General features: G+C 39.5%; 1 protein-coding gene across 1 annotated transcript in view; it reads left to right on the forward strand.

Annotated features, from left to right (window-relative positions):
* Positions 1-545: 545 nt before the first annotated feature.
* The window catches only part of SIGLEC15 (sialic acid binding Ig like lectin 15), a 41,223-nt gene continuing 20,791 nt past the window's right edge, over positions 546-20,977 (forward strand). Inside the window, exon 1 of the mRNA XM_049781689.1 lies at positions 546-562. Coding sequence (XP_049637646.1) covers positions 546-562 — 17 coding nt within the window. The remainder of the gene's footprint in view (positions 563-20,977) is intronic.

Genomic DNA, 20,977 nt, shown 5'->3' on the forward strand with positions numbered 1-20,977 from the left:
GAGAGAGAGAGAGAGAGAGAGAGAGGATAAAGAGAGGAAGGAGAGAGCAAGAGAATGAGAGTGAGAGCCTGAGAACTGCCTGCCAGACTGAAGGTTTTATTGGGTACAGATACCACCCCCAGGCAGGGGAGTAAGGTCAGACCTATCCTGAGCCAGTCCCACCCAGGTTTGCTTGAGACATGTAAAATATAATAGGTAGGAACATCTCTGTTTGGGTTAAAAACCAAGTTGTAAACAAACAGATATAAAGAAACCAGGGGTGATCTTTGTTTTGGGTGGAACCAAGTTATAAGTTGTAAACAAAACAAAACAAAAATATTATGCTTGGCTCAATTTATTCTTCAGGCCCCTGCGGACCTCACTGGAATTATGGGAAGCTGATTTCAGCTCATCAGAACACCCCCCCCCTCGCCCCCATTGCTTAGCCATGTGTCAAGCCTCCATCCATGGGCACCTGAAGGAGTAGCTCAGATCAGCTCATCTAGTGCATGATCTCAGCCCTTCTGGTCTTTCAGCTTCTATTTACTATCTTTTTAGTAACAAGAATGGTATATGCCAAAAGGTACCATTCAAGATGCTGAGTAAAAATTGGTGGTGGCAATGGGAGTAAGGTGATTAGATCAGAGAAGGGACAACTATGACAATGATAATGGGAACTGATAACTCTGGATAAGAACTAGGTGTTGAAAGGATATAAAGCGATATGCATAATACCCTTTCACTAACATTTTTGCACACCAGATTGCTAGGAGGGCAGGAGGGAAAATGGGGACATTGGTGGAGAGAAGCGGACAGTGGTCAAGGGATGGGTATATACCTGAAAGTCAGGTATGAACAACTTTGAACCTCAATGTAATTCAGTTAATAAAACAATTAAATACAAAATAAAGTTATAAAAGCAAGTAAAAAATGGTAGCATGAGAATAAGCAGTGCCCCACCCCTATCCCCTTCCTACCTCTGTCTGATGCTACTAGGGGAAAGAGTAACTATGGCCTCATAACTTCCTTATCAAGTGACCATATGGTATTCAAGACTCAGCACATCATTTCCAGTACAGCACACTTAAAACCTGAAAAGCAGTAAGCTGTGGGTTTTTTGGTTTTGTTTTGTTTTGTTTTTTGGGCCATACCCAGTGACACTCAGGCTATGCACTCAGAAATTGCTCTTGGCTTGGGGGACCATATGGGACACCGGGGGATCGAACCGCGGTCCGTTCTAGGCTAGCAAAGGCAATGCAGATGACTTACCACTTACGCACCACTCCAACCCAGCAGTGAGTTTTTTAAAAGCATATTTGACCTGGTGGAAAAGTAAGAAAATTCTCCAGAGGTAAGAGGGTTAAGTGCTAAAATTGATGTTTCTAAATTTCAGGTGTCTCTACCAAGCTAACTCTATAAAGGGTAGAGGAATGCAGATGTGGGTTTGGGAACTAAACAAGGTAGGAATCATGTTGCATATGTCTGAATAAAGACAAGAAAAAAAATAAATTTAAAGAAGAGAATTGTTCATAAATGCACGTTTATACTGGAGTCCCCCACAGCAGCTAGTCCCAAATGCTACAGCCAAATTAATTTTACACCTTATATTAAAATGTATGTATATTCTGACTTCCGATGCAGAAATATTGTAAGCTATTTTGCTGAAAAATACCTCCAACTAAGAGGAAACATCTGTAGACTTGACAATGCAAAACACCTAGATTTCCCTATAGTGAAGATCAATATACACAGCACACCTGTTACAGTTGAAGTTAGAATGTGAACAGATGAAAATAAAAGTCTTTCATAAGCTCAATAGAAACAACTTAAGAATCATTGGAGTCCCAGAGACCCAGGAAGAAAATCCCCAGGAAGAATCAACAGTCAAGGGCATCATTACAGAGAAACTACCAGAGCTAAAGACTACATGCGACCAAATCCTGCATGCCAGAAAGTACCAGCTACAAGATAACCAAGAAAAAGCATCCCAACACGCATCCTAGTCACAATGATGAAATGCACATATAGGGATAGAATACTAAAAGCAACAAGATCAAAAAAGGAAATTACATTCAAGGGAGTATTCTTAAGATTTACAGTAGACCTGTCACAAGAAACTCTCAAGGCCAGAAGGCAGTGGTGGGACATAGTGACAAAACTCAATTAAAATAAATGTTTCGCCTAGAATACTGCACCCAGCAAGACTCACTTTCAGATCTGAAGGAAGTATACATACCTTCATGGATAAACAACAGCTCAGAAATTTTGCAAACTCAAAACCATCCTTAAAAGAAAACCTGTATGGTCTACTTTGAAACAAGACTGACCAACAAACACACCAAACTTCTACACAAAGATAGCACTAACTCCCATAAAATTTATCTCTCTCAACATCAGTGGACAAATGCACCAATTAAGAGACACAGAGTAGGGCCGGAGAGATAGCACAGCGGCGTTTGCCTTGCAACCAGCCGATCCAGGACCAAAGGTGGTTGGTTCGAATCCCGGTGTCCCATATGGTCCCCCGTGCCTGCCAGGAGCTATTTCTGAGCAGACAGCCAGGAGTAACCCCTGAGCAAAGCCGGGTGTGGCCCAAAAACCAAAAAAAAAAAGAGACACAGAGTAGCTAAATAGATCAAAAAACTGAGTCCAACCTTCTGCTGCCTATAAGAAACACACCTGAATAGTCAGAACAAACATAGATTCAAAATAAAAAAACTGGAGGAAAATTATCCTAGCAAACAACACCCTTAAAAATGCTGAAGTGGGGGAGTCTAGCAGGAGGAGGTTTGGCAGGCCCCCGCCATGCCGGAGGCCTGCTTGGCCAGGCCTAGGGGGGGTGCGGGACTTGGGTAACCCCAGCACCCCTCTGCCGCCTTGCTCCAGATCTCCAGGGCTTCCCCGGGCCACACGCCTGGGCAAGCCGGTGAGTTGGGTCCCTTGGTGGAGCTTGAAGGTACCCTAGGCCTTCCCCCACTATCCATGCGGCTCCTTAGGGAGGGTCTGGGTGGGGCTCCGAACTTCTGGTCTCCCAGCTTCTTGAAGGATCTCTCCTTCCTGGGAGCCGGGATTCTAGCAGGAGGAGGTTTGGCTGGCACTGGTAATCTCTGTCCAGTCTACATTTTCAAAATATTCAAAAAGAAATATTAATAGTACTCTCACAAGAAACATTAATCGTACTCTCACAAGAAACATTAATAGTACTCTCACAAGAAACATTAATAGTACTCACTATCATTGAATTATGTTTTTATGTATGCAGAATGTCCATTTTGTACTCTGCCCTTTTGCATACCCCTTCATAAGTTCATATTTCTCTTTAACTTCTTTAACTCCTATCATCATTACTCCTTTTTTACCCTTTCTAACTTAAGTACTGTTGATTCCTAAGTCACAGACCAAAGTGGTGCCCTAGAGTTAACACCCACCCAACTATTTTAAAAGGCATAAAAAGGACACATATCTTTTCAACATTTTATGGGTGTTTTCTTTGACGGGTATTACTTTTGCTAAATACTTTCTTATACAGTGATGATCCCCCCCCCCCCATGTTTTTTATCTTCTCTTTGTGAACTGATCAATATGGAATTTGGTGTGAAAGAATCCCTCAGTTTAATACTTATGTTTGAACCAAGTCATGGGTCTTGTTGGAAATGTTCTTATGCCCCCATATATCTGATAGCACCACGTGGCTTTATATCTTGTTTGCGTAGGCACACTAACATGGGAAAATACTATACATACCAATAAGTTCTTATCTAATAGAAATGAGAACACACAAACCTTGTAGTGCAATGAGACCTTACACCCTGAACATTGACATAAAGACCTGGCACAGGCCTCAGAAGAATGGGCATTCTCCATTTACCCCTTGATCTACAGAAGACATTTACAAAACATCCAAGGTTGTATATAACATCACCCGGAGGCATTCCTGTACCAGGGATGACCCTACAGCTGCTCTGACATCGATCTACTCAAAAGAGACACCCCTTAACACTGAGAAGACAACAAGAACAATGACCTGCTTACTGGACAGGGCTTGCTGTATTGCCCCTTTATGGTGAGGTTTGTCTATAACATCACCTGGAAGCAATCCTCTACCACGGAAGACCCTACCACTGCTCAGACATCGTCCTGCTCAAAAGAGACTTCCCTTAACACTGAGAAGACTTAACAACAACAACCTGCTTACAGGACAGGGCTTCCTGCATTGCCCTTTCATGATGAGGTGAAACGAGAAGGCACTCCACATCATGACTTCAATGTAGGACATGCAGATTCCAGAATCTTTAATACAGAAACATGAGACCAACAACAGAGACTGTGTGATAAGTGTGTTGGCGCTACGGACAATGTCTTGGAGCGAACGATAACTTTCCTGAGGCCTAGAGCTGGTCTTATGCCAGGAAACTTCAGGGGTAGGATCTCTTTGTATTTAGGCCAAGGTTATTCCTTTACATGCCTCTCATATTTTGGTGGGCCTATGCAAACAACACTTGCCACTCTAACACCGTTTTTACTGTGCTCCTTTGACTCTAATCCTTAAAACGCACCCACTTAAAATTTGAGGTTAACTTAAGCTAATATGCATGTACATGGAAATGTAAAAAATACTATGCCTCTAATGTTTAAGGAGTTACGTAAGTTTGATGGCTTTAGATTGCCTTGTGTGCTGTTAAGAAATATTATAATGTGCTACAATCTGGGGACTTGAGGGACAAAGTAATTGCACATGGATTCTGTTTTATTTATCTTAACTTTCTTTGGTGAAAGTTCAAAGTTAAGATATCAGCAAGGGGACTTCTTCTGATAATTATGTTATGGGTGATTGTCCTTCCACTGTAACTTTACCTTGTCCTCTTTCTTTGCATCTTTTGTTCTCATAATTCAAAATAAAAAAATTATTAAAAAAATGCTGAAGTGACCATACTAATATCAGATGACACAAACTTTAGACTCAGAAAAGTTGTAAGGGACAAAGATGGACATTTTGTACTAATCAAGGAATATGTACAACAGGAAGAAATCACACTCCTAAACATATATGCACCCAAATGAGTATTTAATACAATTGTTGACAAATATGAAAAAAGATGTCAATAACAACACAATAATTGTGAGAGACCTCCTCAGCACTGCCCTGTCACCCCTTGAAAGGTCAACCAGACTGAAACTCAACCAAAATATACTAGCTCTGAAAAGAGAAATGGAAGAAAGTGGACTAGTGTATATATGGCACTGCTTCCCCAGAAACCTGGATACACATTCTTCTCCAATGCACATGGGTCATTCTCCAGGACAGACTACATGCTTGCCCATAAAGCATATCTCTATAAAATCAAGAGGATAGATATCATGTGGATACCTTCGCTGATCACAAGGCACTGAAATTAGATGTGAACTACAAAGGGACACAGAAGAAAAACTTTAATCCTCCAGAAATTAAACAGCTTACTACTGAACAATCAGTGGGTCAGAGATGAAATCAAAGAGGAATTCAAAACATTCTTGGAAACAAATAACAATAAAGACACAAATTATCAGAATTTACGGGACACAGAAAAAGCGGTACTGAGAGGAAAATGTATAGCTTTACAAGCACACATCAGGAAGGAAGGAAGGACCTACATGAATAGCGTAATGACTCAGCTTACAAAATTAAAAACTGATCAGCAAATGGAACCAAAAATAATTAGGCAGAAGGTAATAACAACGCTTAGAGCAGAAATCAATGAAGTGGAAATCTAGTAAACAATCCAAAAGATCAATGAAAGCAAACTTGGTTCTTTGAAAAAATAAACAAGATTAATAAATTACTGGCAAAACTCACAAAGATCAAAAGAGAGAAACTTGATAACCTGATTAGAAATAAAAAGGGGGAGATCACTACAAATATTGCAGAGATTCAAAGGATATTCAAAGACTAGTTTGAGAAATTCTATGCCACAAAACATGAGAACATGGATGAAATGGACAAATTTTTGGACTCTTATAAGCTTCCACGATTAAATAAGGATGAGGTAGCATTTCTAAACAGCCCATCACTATTGAGGAAATTAAAATGGTGATCAAAAATCTTCACCAAAACAAAATCCCAGGCCCAGATGAATTCACTAATGAATTCTTTCAAACCTTTCAAGAGGAACTTCTACCAACTCTTTTCAGGCTCTTTTATAAAATTGAAGAAACCGGAACACCTCCAAATAGTTTCTATGAAGCTAATATCACCTATATACCAAAACCAGACTGATGCTTCCATAAAAGAAAATTACAGACCAATATTCCTGATGAACACAGATGCAAAGACCCTCAACAAAATTCTGGCAAATAGAATTCAATGCATCATCAAGGTCTTTCACCACGACCAAGTAGGTTTCATCCCAGGAATGCAAGAATGATTTAACATACATAAAACAATCAACATAATATACCATATCAACAAAAAAGAAAAACAAAAATCATATAATTAGATCAATAGATGCAAAGAAAGCATTCGATAAGGTCCAACATCTATTTTTTGATAAAAAAAAAAAACTCTCATCAAGATGGGAATGAAAGGAACTTTTCTCAATAAAGTCAAGGCCATCTACCACAAGCCAATGGCAAATGTTATCAAGGAAGATAAACTAACAGCCTTTCCCCTAAAACCTGGTACAAGACAAGGCTGCCCTCTCTTACTCCTATTCAACATAGTTCTGAAGTACTTGCCATAGCTATTAGGCAAGAGAAAGATATCAAGGGCATCCAGATAGGTAAGGAAGAAGTCAAGCTCTCACTGTTTGCAGATCACATGATAATATATTTAAAAAGCCCTAAAAACTCTGCCAAAAAAGCTCTGAGAAACAATAGGCTCATATAGCAAAGTGGCAGGTTACAAAATTAACACGCAAAAGTCAATGACCTTCTTATACACTAATAATGATAGAGAAGAAATTGGCATTAAGAAAGCAATCCCATTAACATTAGTGCCCCACAAACTCAAATATCTTGGGGTCAAGTTAACTAAAGAGGTGAAGAACCTATATACAAAGAAAACTACAAAAACCTGCTTCAAGAAATAAGAGAGGACACAAGGAAATGGACACACACACACTCTGCTCATGGATTGGCAGGATTAATATCATTAAAATGGCAATACTTTCCAATGCATTGTACAGATTTAATGTAATCCCTCTAAAGATATCCATCACATTTTTTCAAAGAAGTGGATCTAACACTCCTGAATTCATTTGGAACAATAAACACCCACGAATAGCTAAAGCAATCCTTGGGGAAAAGAATATGGGAGGCATTATTTTCCCCAATTTTAAATTGTATTACAAAGAAATAGTTATCAAAACAGCATGATATTGGAATAAAGACAGATCCTCAGATCAGTGGAATAGACTTAAATATTCAGAGAATATTCCCCAGACATACAATCAACTAATCTTTGATAAAGGAGCAAGAAATACAAAATGGAGCAAGGAAAACCTCTTCAACAAGTGGTGTGGGCACAACTGGTTAGCCATTTGCAAGAAAGCAAACTCAGACTCCCATCTAACACCATGCACAAAGATCAAATCCAAATGGATTAAAGACCTTGATGTCAAGCATAAAACCATAAGGTGTATAGAACAACACGTAGGTAAAACAGTATTTGACATTGAGACTAAAGGCATCTTCAAGGAGGAAACAGCACTCTCCAAACAAGTGGAAGCAGAGATAAACAAATGGACTATATTAAGTTGAGAGGCTTCTGCACCTCAAAGTATGAAATAGTGCCTAAGATATGAAAGCCACCTACAGAATGAGAGAAACTATTCACCCAATACCCATCAGACAAGGGGCTAATATCAAAAATACACAATGTACTGACAGAACTTAATAAGAAAAAACATATAGCCCCATCAAAAAATGGGGAGAAGTAATGAACAGACACTTCCTCGAAGAAGAAATACAAATGGCCAAAAGACACATGAAAAATGCTCCACATCACTAATCATCAGGGAGATGCAAACCACAATTACCATGAGGTACCATCTCACACCACAGAGACTGGCACACATCACAAAGCATGAGAACAATCAGTGCTGGTGGGGATTTGGAGAGAAAGGAACTCTTATTTACTGCTGTGGAAATGCTATCTGGTTCAGCCTTTATGAAAAACAGTATGAAGATTCCTCAAAAAACTAGAAATTGAACTCCCATATGATTCAGCAATTCCACTCCTAGAGATATATCCTAAGAACACAAAAATACAATTCAAAAATCCCTTCCTCACACCTTTATTCATTGCAGCACTATTTACAATAGCCAGACTCTGGAAACAACCAAGATGCCCTTCAACAGATGAATGGCTAAAGAAACTGGTACATATACACAATGGAATATTATGCAGCCATCAGGAGAGATGAAGTCATGTAATTTTCCTATATGTGGGTGTATATGTAATCTATTATGTTGAGTCAGGGGGAGAGAGATAGACACAGAATAGTCTCACTCATCTATGGGCTTTAAGAAAAATTAAGGACATTACTGTAATAAGGCCCAGAGAAAATAGAGTTAAGAGCTGGAAGGGCTGGAAGGACCAGCTCACAATTTGAAGCTCACCACAAAGAGTGGTGAATGCTATTAGGGAAATAACTACACTAACAACTAGCATGACAATGTTAAAAAATGAGAGAAGTAGAATGCCTGTCATGAATACAGGCAGGGGTGTGGGAGGGGGCATTGGTGGTGGGAATGTTGCACTGGTGAAGGGGGTATTCTGTTTATGATTAAAACCCAACTACAAATATGCCTGTAATCATGGTGCTTAAATAAGAATTTATAAAATAAAAAAGAAAGAAAATTTTCCAGGACCCTGAGTTTAAGAGCTGTGTGACTGGGTTGCCCACCTTACAAAAGCATGTCCACAGATTTACCTACTCTGGCACCATCACATTTGCCAAGTCAGTCCTGGCAGTTCTGTGATCCCTCTGCCATGCATGGTACCTGGCTCTACCACAGCAAGCACTGAATCTAGAGTAATGTTCAAGTACCATGGCCAAGAGTGCAATTTTTTCCGAGCATCTGTGCTAACACCACAGGAAGCACTACAGCCAGAAAGTATATGCCTGGTCGAGAATGTAACCCCCAGTTTGCACATATACAAGCCCCCCCAATGGAAGGGAGTGCAAACCCAGAAAGCACCACATCGTGATGGGAAACCCCTAGCTGTCCTCACAACTAAAAATGAATGTGCAAACACTACAGCCATGTATGTATTTGATCCCCAGTCATTGCAACAACAGCATCAACAACAATGAGGGGAAGAGGGAGAAGAGAGAAAAAAATTTAAGGAAAATTTCCAGAATTGACAGGCCTAAGTTTCTAGAATTAATGGGCTTAGAAAACATAAAAAGTAATAAATGATAAAAAGCCACAATAATGCACAAAATAGGGGTGGAGAGGTTGGATCCAGTTTTTTGTTTGTTTGTTTTTTGTTTTTTTTGTTTTGTTTTGTTTTTGGATCACACCCGTCAGCACTCAGTGGCCACTCCTGGCTCTATGCTCAGAAATCACTCCTGGCAGGCCCAGGGACCATATAGGATGCCAGGATTCAAGCCACCGTCCTTCAGCATGCAAAGCAAACACCCTACCTCCATGCTCTCTCCCCGGTCCTGGATCCAGATAATTTACAAAATAATGACAATAAAAATGGAATGACAATTCTCAGCTAAAAGCTAGCAACAGTGGTGGAATTCCTGCAAAATTATTAAGGAAAATTTGTCAGCCTAGAATTCTCTTTCTAGTAATATTAGTAATTAAATTTAAAAAAGCAAAGCATAAATGTGTTTATTAGAGAGAATTTGTCCCACCTGGTGATGCTCAGCAGTGATTGGGGGACCATGTTATGCTAGAGATCAAATACAGAAGGCAAAGTATATGCTGAAGCCTGTTGAGTCCTCTCCCTGTTGAATCCTCTCCCTGCAGAGATATTTTCATATGCAAAATCTCTATATAACTTATCCTTTGTATTCTCTCTCTCCCTCTCTCTCTCTCTCTCTCTCTCTCTCTCTCTCTCTCTCTCTCTCTCTCTCTCTCTCTCTCTCTCTCTCTCTCTCTCTCTCTCCAGTAGCTGCAAGCATATTACAAAGAAGAATTGATGGAAAAAAGCGGAAGGCATGAAATCCAGAAAACATGTCCAGATCATTGCAAGGGGAGCTATCAGTATAATAGCTGTGGACCAAGCAAATACCCCAATCCAGACGACATCTGGATATACCATCAAAGAAGATGAAGTTGATAGAATAAGAATGTGGTTGAACATATGGAAATCAAATATGCCCCCCAAGGGGTCCAGGGACATCTTGGTTTCAATCTGATAAGAACAAAAACTAAACAAAGGCATAAAAAATCGTAAAATATAGGAGAAAGTTCAATTAAACAGCAGTAAATCTATTTATGCAGTCATAATATGGAGCTAAAAAAATTGAACAGTTATAGGAAATGGAAAGAGGAGAAGGTAGCAGTATGTCTCTTTCCTGTGTTCAAATAGAATCTGCATGTCACTGAATCCTGAGAAGACAGAGCAAAAGAACTCAGAATTGGAAACAGCCCTGAGGCGTAAGAAAGAGTTGGAAACCACTATGTTTCTTAAGAAGCATTTCTTTTTGTTTGTTGGTTTGGTTTTTGGTTTTTGGTTTTGGGCCACACCCGGCAGCATTCAGAGGTTACTTTGGCTCTATGCTCAGAAATCACTCCTGGCACTCGGAGGACTATATGGGATGTGGGAATCAAACCTGGAACCTGGGCCTGTCCCAGGTTAGCAGCGTGCAAGGTAAATGCCCTACCACTGTGCTAACACTCCGGCCTCCGTAAGAAGTATTTGTTTTAATTTTTTTTTCTTGTCTTTTATTTTAAAATATAGATCATTTTGGTTTTTGTTTTGGGGTACATCCAGCTGTGTCCAGAGCTTATTCTGGACTCTGAACTCAGGGATCACTCCTGGCAGGCTTGGGGGACTGTATGGGGACTGGGGATTGAAAATAGGTCAGGCAAATATCTTACCTGATGTACCTTATCTCCAGTCCCCAAAATGTAGGTAACTCTTTTAATATATAATTTAAATCAAACATTCACTGCATGGGAGATTAATTTTGGAATAATCCAAATGTTATCAATAATAGAATGTAATACAACATTGAAAGTGAACTTTGGCTAGCACACCATAAGTCACTATTTTTTTTTAATTTAAATATTTGCTTTAATTTTGTAAACTTACCAGATTGTTTAACTTCCAGAACTGCATATTCACCCCTCTCTGTGAATAAACCTCCCACCACCACCTTTTCCATGCTCCCACTGTGATCAGGCTCTACATTTTCTCCCTCAACCCTCCCCATCGTCCTGACAAACATGACCTGATATTCCTCCCCAGGATTCTAAGAGTTTCTGAGTCTGTGATTTGTTTACCCATTTGCTTTGCTTATTTATATTCCGTGTGTGAAAAGAGCCATCTGGTAATTGACTTACACTTTCTGACTTACTTCATTTACCATAGTTGGCTCAAGTTCTGTGTTGTCAAAAAAAAAAGGCAAGATTTTTGTCATTGTTAGTACCTAAGTGCTTTTTTTTTCTTGAATAAGAGCTACAGCTTCTTTATCCACTCATCTGTGGACAGGAAATTAGATTTTTTTCCATATTCTTAACTATTGTAATTGATGCTATGAGCATCTATGCTATCTGCTACCATCTATAAGCATTTTTTGAAGAATTGATGATCCAAGATACTGACATTTTTTGATCAGGATGTTTTTGTTAAATTGTATGCATTATTTATATCATCCACATACTAATCACTGCTACAATGATAAAATTGGTTTTTTTATCTTTCTTTTTCTTCATCTTTCCTTTCTTTCTCTTTCTTATTCCCCCTGTTATCAAATGATTCATCAAAAAGGTTTGTGTTCCTTCACTGAAGTCTTGTTCCTTTGTTGTAAATTAATTGTCCTATATATGTGCATTTATTTATGAGTTCTCAATTATTTTTCATCAGTCTCTTTTTTTCTAATACCATAATTGAAAAAAATTTTCACTTTATGACCTAGTTTGGAGTCAGTAAGCAAACAATCTTTATTCTCTCTTTTAATTTTTAGGGTGATTGTTTATTTTCAGTCTTTGGTGATTACATACAAATCTACAAATGTCTTGAAACTGAAAACTTGAAAACTGCCATTGGGATTTTTAGAGGAATTGCACTGAATATTTACATTGTGTTAGGTAATATTATTACTATTTCAACCATGTTTATTCTTCTAGCACATGCATATGGAATCTTTCTGTTTCTTTTAGTCTTCTATTTCTTTAACAACATATCATACTCCTACATGCACAAGTATGTCGTTTTTATTTCTAACTTCACTTCCAAGAATTTATCCTTTTTTGATGAGATTTTACATTGGATTTATCTCTTTCCTCCCTTTTCCTCTAACTTACTGTTTTTTTGATAGAAAAGTAGCATATTTTGTATATTATTCTTGTATGTTATTTTACTCTTCTAACTTATTTTTTTATCTCTGGTAGTTTTATTCATGCACATTACCATGTCATATGCAAAAAATAGTTCACTACATTTTCAATGTTAATTTTTTGTCTTGATCTTTTTCTTGCCTAATTGTTCTGTCTGTACTTCAGAAACTGTGTTGAGTATCAGTAGCAAAAGTGGACAGACATCCTGGTCTTGTGTCTCATCTTAGGAAAAAGTTCTGTTTTCCAAGATGACTGGGTTTGTTATCTGTGGCCTTTATTGTGTTGAGATGTGCTCCTACATTTCTAATACACTGAGTCCACTTTGTCATAAATGGGAATGTTCATATGTATATGTGCACATATGTCTATATCTGTATATAGGACATGTACATGTACATAGGTATATTAAATTTAATAACATGAAGAAAGATGGCAGGTGGAAAATTGTAAATATGGGTTATTGGACTGTAGAGGCAGGACATATGTTGAGTAAGTGAATAAAGAGGGGGTAATGAAAACAAATGAAAAAGGGAGGAATCTTGGTGCAGGCATGCACACATTTATATAAACATATATAGTGGTATATATGATCATATTTTCACACCTATTAAGTTCGTACTTGCCAAAGGCTCAATGTCAAAAATTAAAGTGCTTTTGTTTGTTTGTTTGTTTGTTTGTTTGGGCCACATCCAGCAACACTTATGGGTCACTCCTGATTCTATACTTAAGAATCAGTTCTTGGTGGTGCTCAGAGGACCATATGGGCTGCGGGGGATCAAACCTAGGTCAATTACATGCAAGGCAACACCCTACTTGTGGTACTATTTTTCCAGCTCAAATTAAAGTATTTTTGTTTTAAGGCAGTAGAGCAGTCACACTGTTTCTTTTCAGGGAAACCCAATCCCAGAGTTCACAAACTGGGGAATCCCTGACAACAGCAGCAACAGCTTTGGGGAGTCTCTCCATCTCTAAGTTCTCTGTCCTTCTAGGGACATGTCTCACAATGTCAGACACCTTCCAACAATCTTTTGGCTCCCAGTGGCAGATGAGGCTAAAAATCACAATTTAAATCAAGGCAACAACCTCTACCTTCCATGTTCACCCAAACCCCTTGCCCTCAGAGAGCTGGAGCTCATCACTCAGCCTAGGTTCTCTCCCTTTGTTTGGATGCCTGACTGTGAATGGCAGGAGCACATCAGGGGCCGGAGATTGGCCCACACCCCCCTCCTGCTTTCATTTTGTGGGCCCCTTCCCTTCCTTGAGCCTCTATTTCTCTGTCCATAATATGGGAACACGCCATCTTTCAGGGCTTCCCTGAGAGCTGGATCACACAAATACAACACAGAGAAGCAGAGGGCTCTGATTAAATCATCAATTCTCCAGTCAAGATGGGTGGGTAAAGGTTGTCTTGATTTGAGGAGCAGGTGGGTGGGTCAGGATGTTAAACTTCCTTTGGGATCAAAGTCAGTGAAGGTGACTTTACAGCTAGCAAATTACTTCTCCAAATGACCGGATGTCTACCAAGTGGTGGGGCCATGTGAGAAACTAGGCAAGTAATGAGGTGGAAGGTGGTAATGACTATCCAAATGAGGCCACAGCTCTAATGGGGCTGAGGGAGTGGAGCCGGGCAGAGGCTGGGCCAACCCAGGATTAAGGGAAACCAGTTGTTCAGATAAACCCAATCCTAGAGTCTGTCCTGGAGAATGTTTACATCAATTTGCTTAATACAGTCTTATTTAGTGTAACATAGGTGGAGACACCTCAAGTATAGACCAGGTTTTTAAAATAAATATGGTTTATTTTTTATTTTGTATCATAGAGATAGAACAAGGATTAAGTACATGCCTAGCATGTACTTAACCCCAGTTTGATCCCTAGCACCACATATGTTCCCCTGAACACCACCAGTAGTAACTTCTGAGCAGAGTCAGTAGTAGCCCCTAATTACTGCTGGGTGTGGCCCCAAAACAAAAAAATTAAAAGGCATTGAAATATAACACGTTAAAATTAGAATATTGGGGCCGGAGAGATAGCATGGAGGCAGCGTGTTTGCCTTGCATGCAGGAGGATGGTGGTTCGAATCCTGGCATCCCATATGGTCCCCCGAACCTGCCAGGGGCGATTTCTGAGCATAGAGCCAGGAGTAACTCCTGAGCACTGCCGGATGTGACCCAAAAACCAAAAAAAAAAAAAAAAAGAATTAAAAGGCATTAAATATTAGAAGACATTAAAAATTAAATCACTTAATTTATTAAGTATTTAATTAACTTGATTTAATTATTTAATTAAAATTATTAAAGGACATCAAAATATTAAAAGCCATTATATATGATTGTAGTTGCTATGCAAGCTTTTTTGCATAATAGGAGAATTCTATTAATAAGATTGCTTCGATTTGGTGCTGAACTTTGTGCTCAGGAGTAACTCCTGGTTATATTAAGGAGACCATATGTGGTGCCAGAGAAGAGCCTGGGATAAAGAAAAGCTGCATGCAAGGCAAGTACCTTACCCCTATACTATTTCTCCAGCCCTATATGGAGTTGGGCCACATGAATAAAATTAGTATTAAAAAATGTTTAAAATAAGAGAAATGCATTTTCAATAAAAAATAGCATAAAAAGAACAAAATAAAAAACAAACTATTAAAAGAAAATCTAATGGCCCAGTAGCAAAGCATCTACCTTACAAGCATAAGTTTGATCCCTGGTACCAACTACACAAGCCCAATGCCCTACCAGTAGCTCTGCAGTTTGGGATCACCAGCACAACCAAGTATGTGATACCAGTGAGCAAATCTCTTTCCAGAAAGGAAAAGAAAGGGCTAAAGAAAAAAGAGCCCCGGGCCCGGAGAGATAGCACAGCAGCGTTTGCCTTGCAAGCAGCCGATCCAGGACCAAAGGTGGTTGGTTCGAATCCCGGTGTCCCATATGGTCCCCCGTGCCTGCCAGGAGCTATTTCTGAGCAGACAGCCAGGAGTAACCGCTGAGCACCGCCGGGTGTGGCCCAAAAAACAAAACAAAACAAAAAAAAAAAAAAAGAGTCCTAATGAAGTTAGAGAAACCTAACAAAAAAGATGATGTCAATAAAGAGCTACTACTGTGCTCTTTTGACTCTAACCCTTAAAAAAAAAAACCTTAAACTTTTGATGTTAACTTAAACTAATATGCATGTGCATGAAAATATAAAAAAATACTATGCCTTCAATGTTTAAGGAGTCACATAAATCTCATGGCTTTAGATTGCTTTGTGTACTGCTAAGAAATGTTATAATGTACTACAATCGGGGGACTTGTGGACAAAATAATTGTACATGGGTTCTGCCCTATTTTTCTTAATGTTCTTTGACTGTAAGTTCAATATTTAGGTGTCAACAAGGGGATTTCTTTTGAAAACTCTGTTTATGGGCGATTGTCCTTCCACTGTAACTTTACCTTCTCCTCTTTGCATCATTGTTCTCATAATTAAAAATAAAAATTTTTTTTTAAATTTAAAAAAATAAAGAGCTACAAGAACACAAGTTTCCAACAAAGAGACTGAAGATACTAAGATAAATGAACAAATAAAATTTAAAAATAATAGCCATATAAAAATAGTAATGGTATTTTATTTCAATTATAGAAAGAAAAATGTATGTGTAAAAGGTAAGGACTGGGCCAGGGAGAGAGTTTAAAGGATTGGAAGGCAAGCCTTGCAAGAAAGAGACCTGGATTTGATCTTTGGTCTGTTTGGTTCCTCAGACCCAAGCTTGGAGTTGCCCCTACCTCACCAACACAGCCATATGCAGCCCAACCTTCCCTTTTCACCAATAAAAGTAAAGGCTGGGCCAGAGAGATAGCACAGTGGTAGGGTGTTTGCCTTGCAAGCAGCCAATCCAGGATGGACAGTGGTTCAAATCCCAGCACCCCATATCGTCCCCTGTGCCTGCCAGGAGCGATTTCTGAGCACAGAGCTAGGAGTAACCCCTGAGCGCCACTGGGTGTGACACAAAAACCAAAATAAATAAAAATAAGGGCTGAAGGATAGTGTGCCAAACAGCCTCATCCAGGAGCAAGTTCCTTCAGCACCTTGATGACTGAGATAAATGAACATTCAAAATGAAAAGCAGAAGTTGGTAAGACATTTCACAGAGCAATCAAGGCAATCAAGGTTGACTGTGGTGTCTATATGGAGGCCCCTCTTCTGAGAAATATGCTCACCTTCAGAGGCCTGAGCTTGCTTCACCCTCCTGCCAGGGACCAAGGTGCCCCTTATGCCAGGTGAATAAGGAATCTATGGGAACACAGAATGTTCCTCTCAGAGTGGGAACAAGTTGGACTGTGAATCAAGACACTATGCATGGAGGCAAAAGGGAGTGGGGAGTCCTCACCTCTGACCAGAAACTATCTTTTAGATCTTTTCTGGAAGGGAAGGAGACTGTATGTGGAGACATCAGAAAGGAAGAGTTGACTCCTGGCACCCCACTTTTCAAAGCTGAAACCTGTCCCAACCTCTCCAATCAATTCCTGTTCCCACAGATTCCCTTGGGCCAGTAAGACTGAGAGGCCTTTCTACTAAACCATACTGGAACCACAGGGGACCAGGGGCAATCTTGGAAGGAAATGGGTCCCTCAAGCTTATGTCGATGGCTCTAGGAGAGATGAAGGTGCTTTTATGGAGGACTTGAAATTGCCCCCAAGTTCTTAAGTCACAGAGGGTCAAGGATTAACATATGCAGACATTGAGTTGCAAGACTTGAGTATTTCCCTGCTATGTCCAACACTGCAACACCCACCCTGTCTCCAGAGAAAGATGGAGGAGGTGACTCGACAGGCTTCTCACATTTCCCCATAGTCGTGGGGCCTCCCCTCCTGTGCACCTCAATCCACTAGCATGACTAAATGACTGAATCAAGTTTGCACTTATTTGCTCATTTCTAATCACAGCCTCACATCTCATGCCCTCTTATTGGATAAATAAGTGGAAGAGAAGCTGCTTCTTAATAACCTGGAAAAGCAAGTTCATACGTTTCCAAAATCAGCCAGTTTGCAGAGAATCAAGTCAGAATGAACATGTGCAAATGGGCTGGTCTTTGAACTTTTCCCCTATTCTCTTTTTGGGATCATGAGTCAGGGCAGGCTCCACCCAGATGAATCATAGTCTTCCAGTTGCTGAGGTGGCCATTGCTTTCTCTTTAGGCAGAAAAGACCCCATCCACAATGGAGTAGACTTTGCCATGTGGAAAACTCCAACTAAAACTTTCCTTCTCCAGAGACACTTTCAAATTAACTTTGTGTCTGAAAAACCTAACATATGAGATGGTCTTCAGCACAAAGATCCTTGATAATATGTTTCATGTCACCAGGATAACATTATACTACGGGAAAATATGCCTCAGTGGCAAAGAAGCCAGATTCTAGACTGCGTTCCCTCTGGTATGATTAGTAAGCTCCTACTGTATGTATGTTGAAGACAACAGTAATATATTCTGCACCAAACAAACAAAATGAGCACCCAACATCCCTGAGATGGTGAAAAGAAATCTGTAGTTTCAAGGGGAAAGGTGACACTTGGGGAAAAGGCAATAATGTGTTATGAGTCTCTTGTTTCCTTGATTTTCAGTCAAAAGTAAGCTGTGGTCAGTGTCCTGAGAAGTTGCTAAGCTGGTCAGAAACAGTTTTTTTTTTTTTTTTTTTTTTTTTTTTTTTTTTTTTTTTTAGCAAAACTAGTGAACAGAGTTTGGGGCAACCACACATTCAGAAAAGTTGGGGTGGGGAAGGGGCAGGGGTTCCAGAAAAGGAGAAAGATAGAGAAAGGAAATTTCTCATCCAATGAGTAGCTTCTGCCCAAATATCTACCTGACCCATAATCACCCTTGTACAACTTTTTTTTTTTTTTGGTTTTTGGGCCACACCCAGCAGTGCTCAGGGGTTACTCCTGGCTGTCTGCTCAGAAATAGCTCCTGGCAGGCACGGGGGACCATATGGGACACTGGGATTCGAACCAACCACCTTTGGTCCAGGATTGGCTGTTTGCAAGGCAAAAGCCGCTGTGCTATCTCTCCGGGCCCACCCTTGTACAACTTAGTTAAAGACAAGGTAACAAAATTGAGCTTTGAAATGTCATCCAATAGATAGTAGTTTAAGCCCAACAACGTTATGATTTGCTAAAAATAAAATTTCAAATCTATTTGAAAGAATACAGCAAATGCAGTCTTTATAGCACATCACAATGCAATTCAAAATATCTTGACTTGTAAAGAAACAGGAAAATGTACTCATTCTCAAGAGAAACAACAATCAACAAAAGCTAAGTTTACACCAGGAGCCTGACAGACATAAAGAAAGAAACAAGGCCGGAGCGGTGGCACACACTAGCCTAGGATGAACCGCAGTTCAATCCCCCAGCATCCCATATGGTCCTCCAAGCCAGGAGCGATTTCTGAGTGCATAGCCAGGAGTAACCCCTGAGCATCACTGGGTGTGGCTCAAAAACAAAACAAAAAAAGAGAGAGAGGAAAGAAAGAAAGAAAGAAAGAAAGAAAGAAAGAAAGAAAGAAAGAAAGAAAGAAAGAAAGAAAGAAAGAAAGAAAGAAAGAAAGAAAGAAAGAAAGAAAGAAAGAAAGAAAGAAAGAAAGAAAGAAAGAAAGAAAGAAAGAAAGAAAGAAAGAAAGAAAGAAAGAAAGAAAGAAAGAAAGAAAGAAAGAAAGAAAGGAAGAAAGGAAGAAAGAAAGAGGAAGGAAGGAAGGAAGGAAGGAAGGAAGGAAGGAAGGAAGGAAGGAAGGAAGGAAGGAAGGAAGGAAGGAAGGAAGGAAGGAAGGAAGGAAGGAAGGAAGGAAGGAAGGAAGGAAGGAAGGAAGGAAGGAAGAAAATCCATACTGTCATGGATGAGAAGAAATGGCCACCCTCATTGGTGAGAAAGTTAACTAGTAAGGACTCTTTGGAAAGCCCACTGGACAGTTCTTTAAAGACTAAGAATTGACCTTCCTGGGGCTGGGCGGTGGCGCTAAAGGTAAGGTGCCTGCCTTGCCTGCGCTAGCCTTGGACGGACCGCGGTTCGATCCCCCGGTGTCCCATATGGTCCCCCAAGCCAGGAGCAACTTCTGAGCACATAGCCAGGAGTAACCCCTGAGCATTACCGGGTGTGGCCCAAAAAAAAAAACAAAAAACAAAAAAAAAAGAATTGACCTTCCATATGACCCAGTAATTCCACTTCTTAGCATCTACCTTAAGGACCCAAAATCCATTATTTTGAAAATACATTCGTACCCCTATGTTCTTTAAAGTACTATTCACAATAACTAAGATTTGGAAACACTCAAATTCTCAACAAAAGATGATATATACATATATACATATACTCCTCAGGTATAAGAAAAGATGAAGTCATGCAATTTGTCACCTCATGGAAGGAACTAGGGGATACTTCACTAATTGAAGTTAGCTGGAAGGACAGGGACAGATATAGAATGATATTTATCATATGTGAACATAGAGAAACATAGTAAGGGAACAAAAAAGTGGCCAGAGTCAACATGACTGGAAAGTTGGACTACTATACCTGAGGGAGAGATATTGGGAGGAGTCTCTGGGAGATTGGTGGAGGGATGCAGGCACTCTGGTGGTAGGTAGAGTTATGGAATGATGTACTAACATGAATGACAATAACAATGAAACTAACATTGACATTATGTAAATAGCCATCTGTTAATTAAAAATATCATGGAGAACTAAGTTCACAGTGACCCAGATGTTAAAATTAGCAAATAATATTTTAAAGCAACAATTTTGGGGGCTAGATAGAAAATCCAGTGGGTAATGTCAAGTTCATCATGTAGAAAAAATGAAAAGACATTTCCTGAATTAATCATATGGGCAATAGGTATATGAAGAAATTGCTCATCATCATTTTTATTATTATGGAAATGCAAATGAAAAAGACAATGAGATATCATCTTATCCAGTGATAATTGCAAATATAAAAAAACTGGAAATAACCAGTGTTAATGGTTAATATGGTGAAAAAGAAACCCTCATTCAATGCTGATAGAAATGTATAGTTCAGGGCCTGAGCAGTGGCACAGTGATAGGGCATTTGCCCTGCACTCAGCTGACCTAGGAAGGACCTAAATTCAATCCCCCAGCATCCCAAATGGTACCCCAAGCCAGGAATGATTTCTGAGCACATAGTCAGAAGTAACCCCTGAGTGTCACTAGGTGTGGCCCAGAAAAAAAAAAAAGAAATGTATAGTTCAGCCTCTTCAAAGAAAAAAATGGAAATGTCTCAAAGAAAGTAGGATAGAGTTTCCATATGACATATTAATTGCACTTCTTCGTTCCTATCCTCAAAACAAAAAAAATAAATTTGAAATGACATATGCACACCTGTATTCGTTGAGGTACTCAGGATAATAACAACGATATGTAAACAATCCAATGTCCATTGACAAATGAATGGGTAAAGAGAAGTGATATATATACATGTATATGTATATATAAGCAATGAAATAGTATACAACTGTAAG

Source organism: Suncus etruscus, chromosome 10, assembly GCF_024139225.1.
Source record: "Suncus etruscus isolate mSunEtr1 chromosome 10, mSunEtr1.pri.cur, whole genome shotgun sequence".
NCBI classification, from domain to species: Eukaryota; Metazoa; Chordata; class Mammalia; order Eulipotyphla; family Soricidae; genus Suncus; species Suncus etruscus.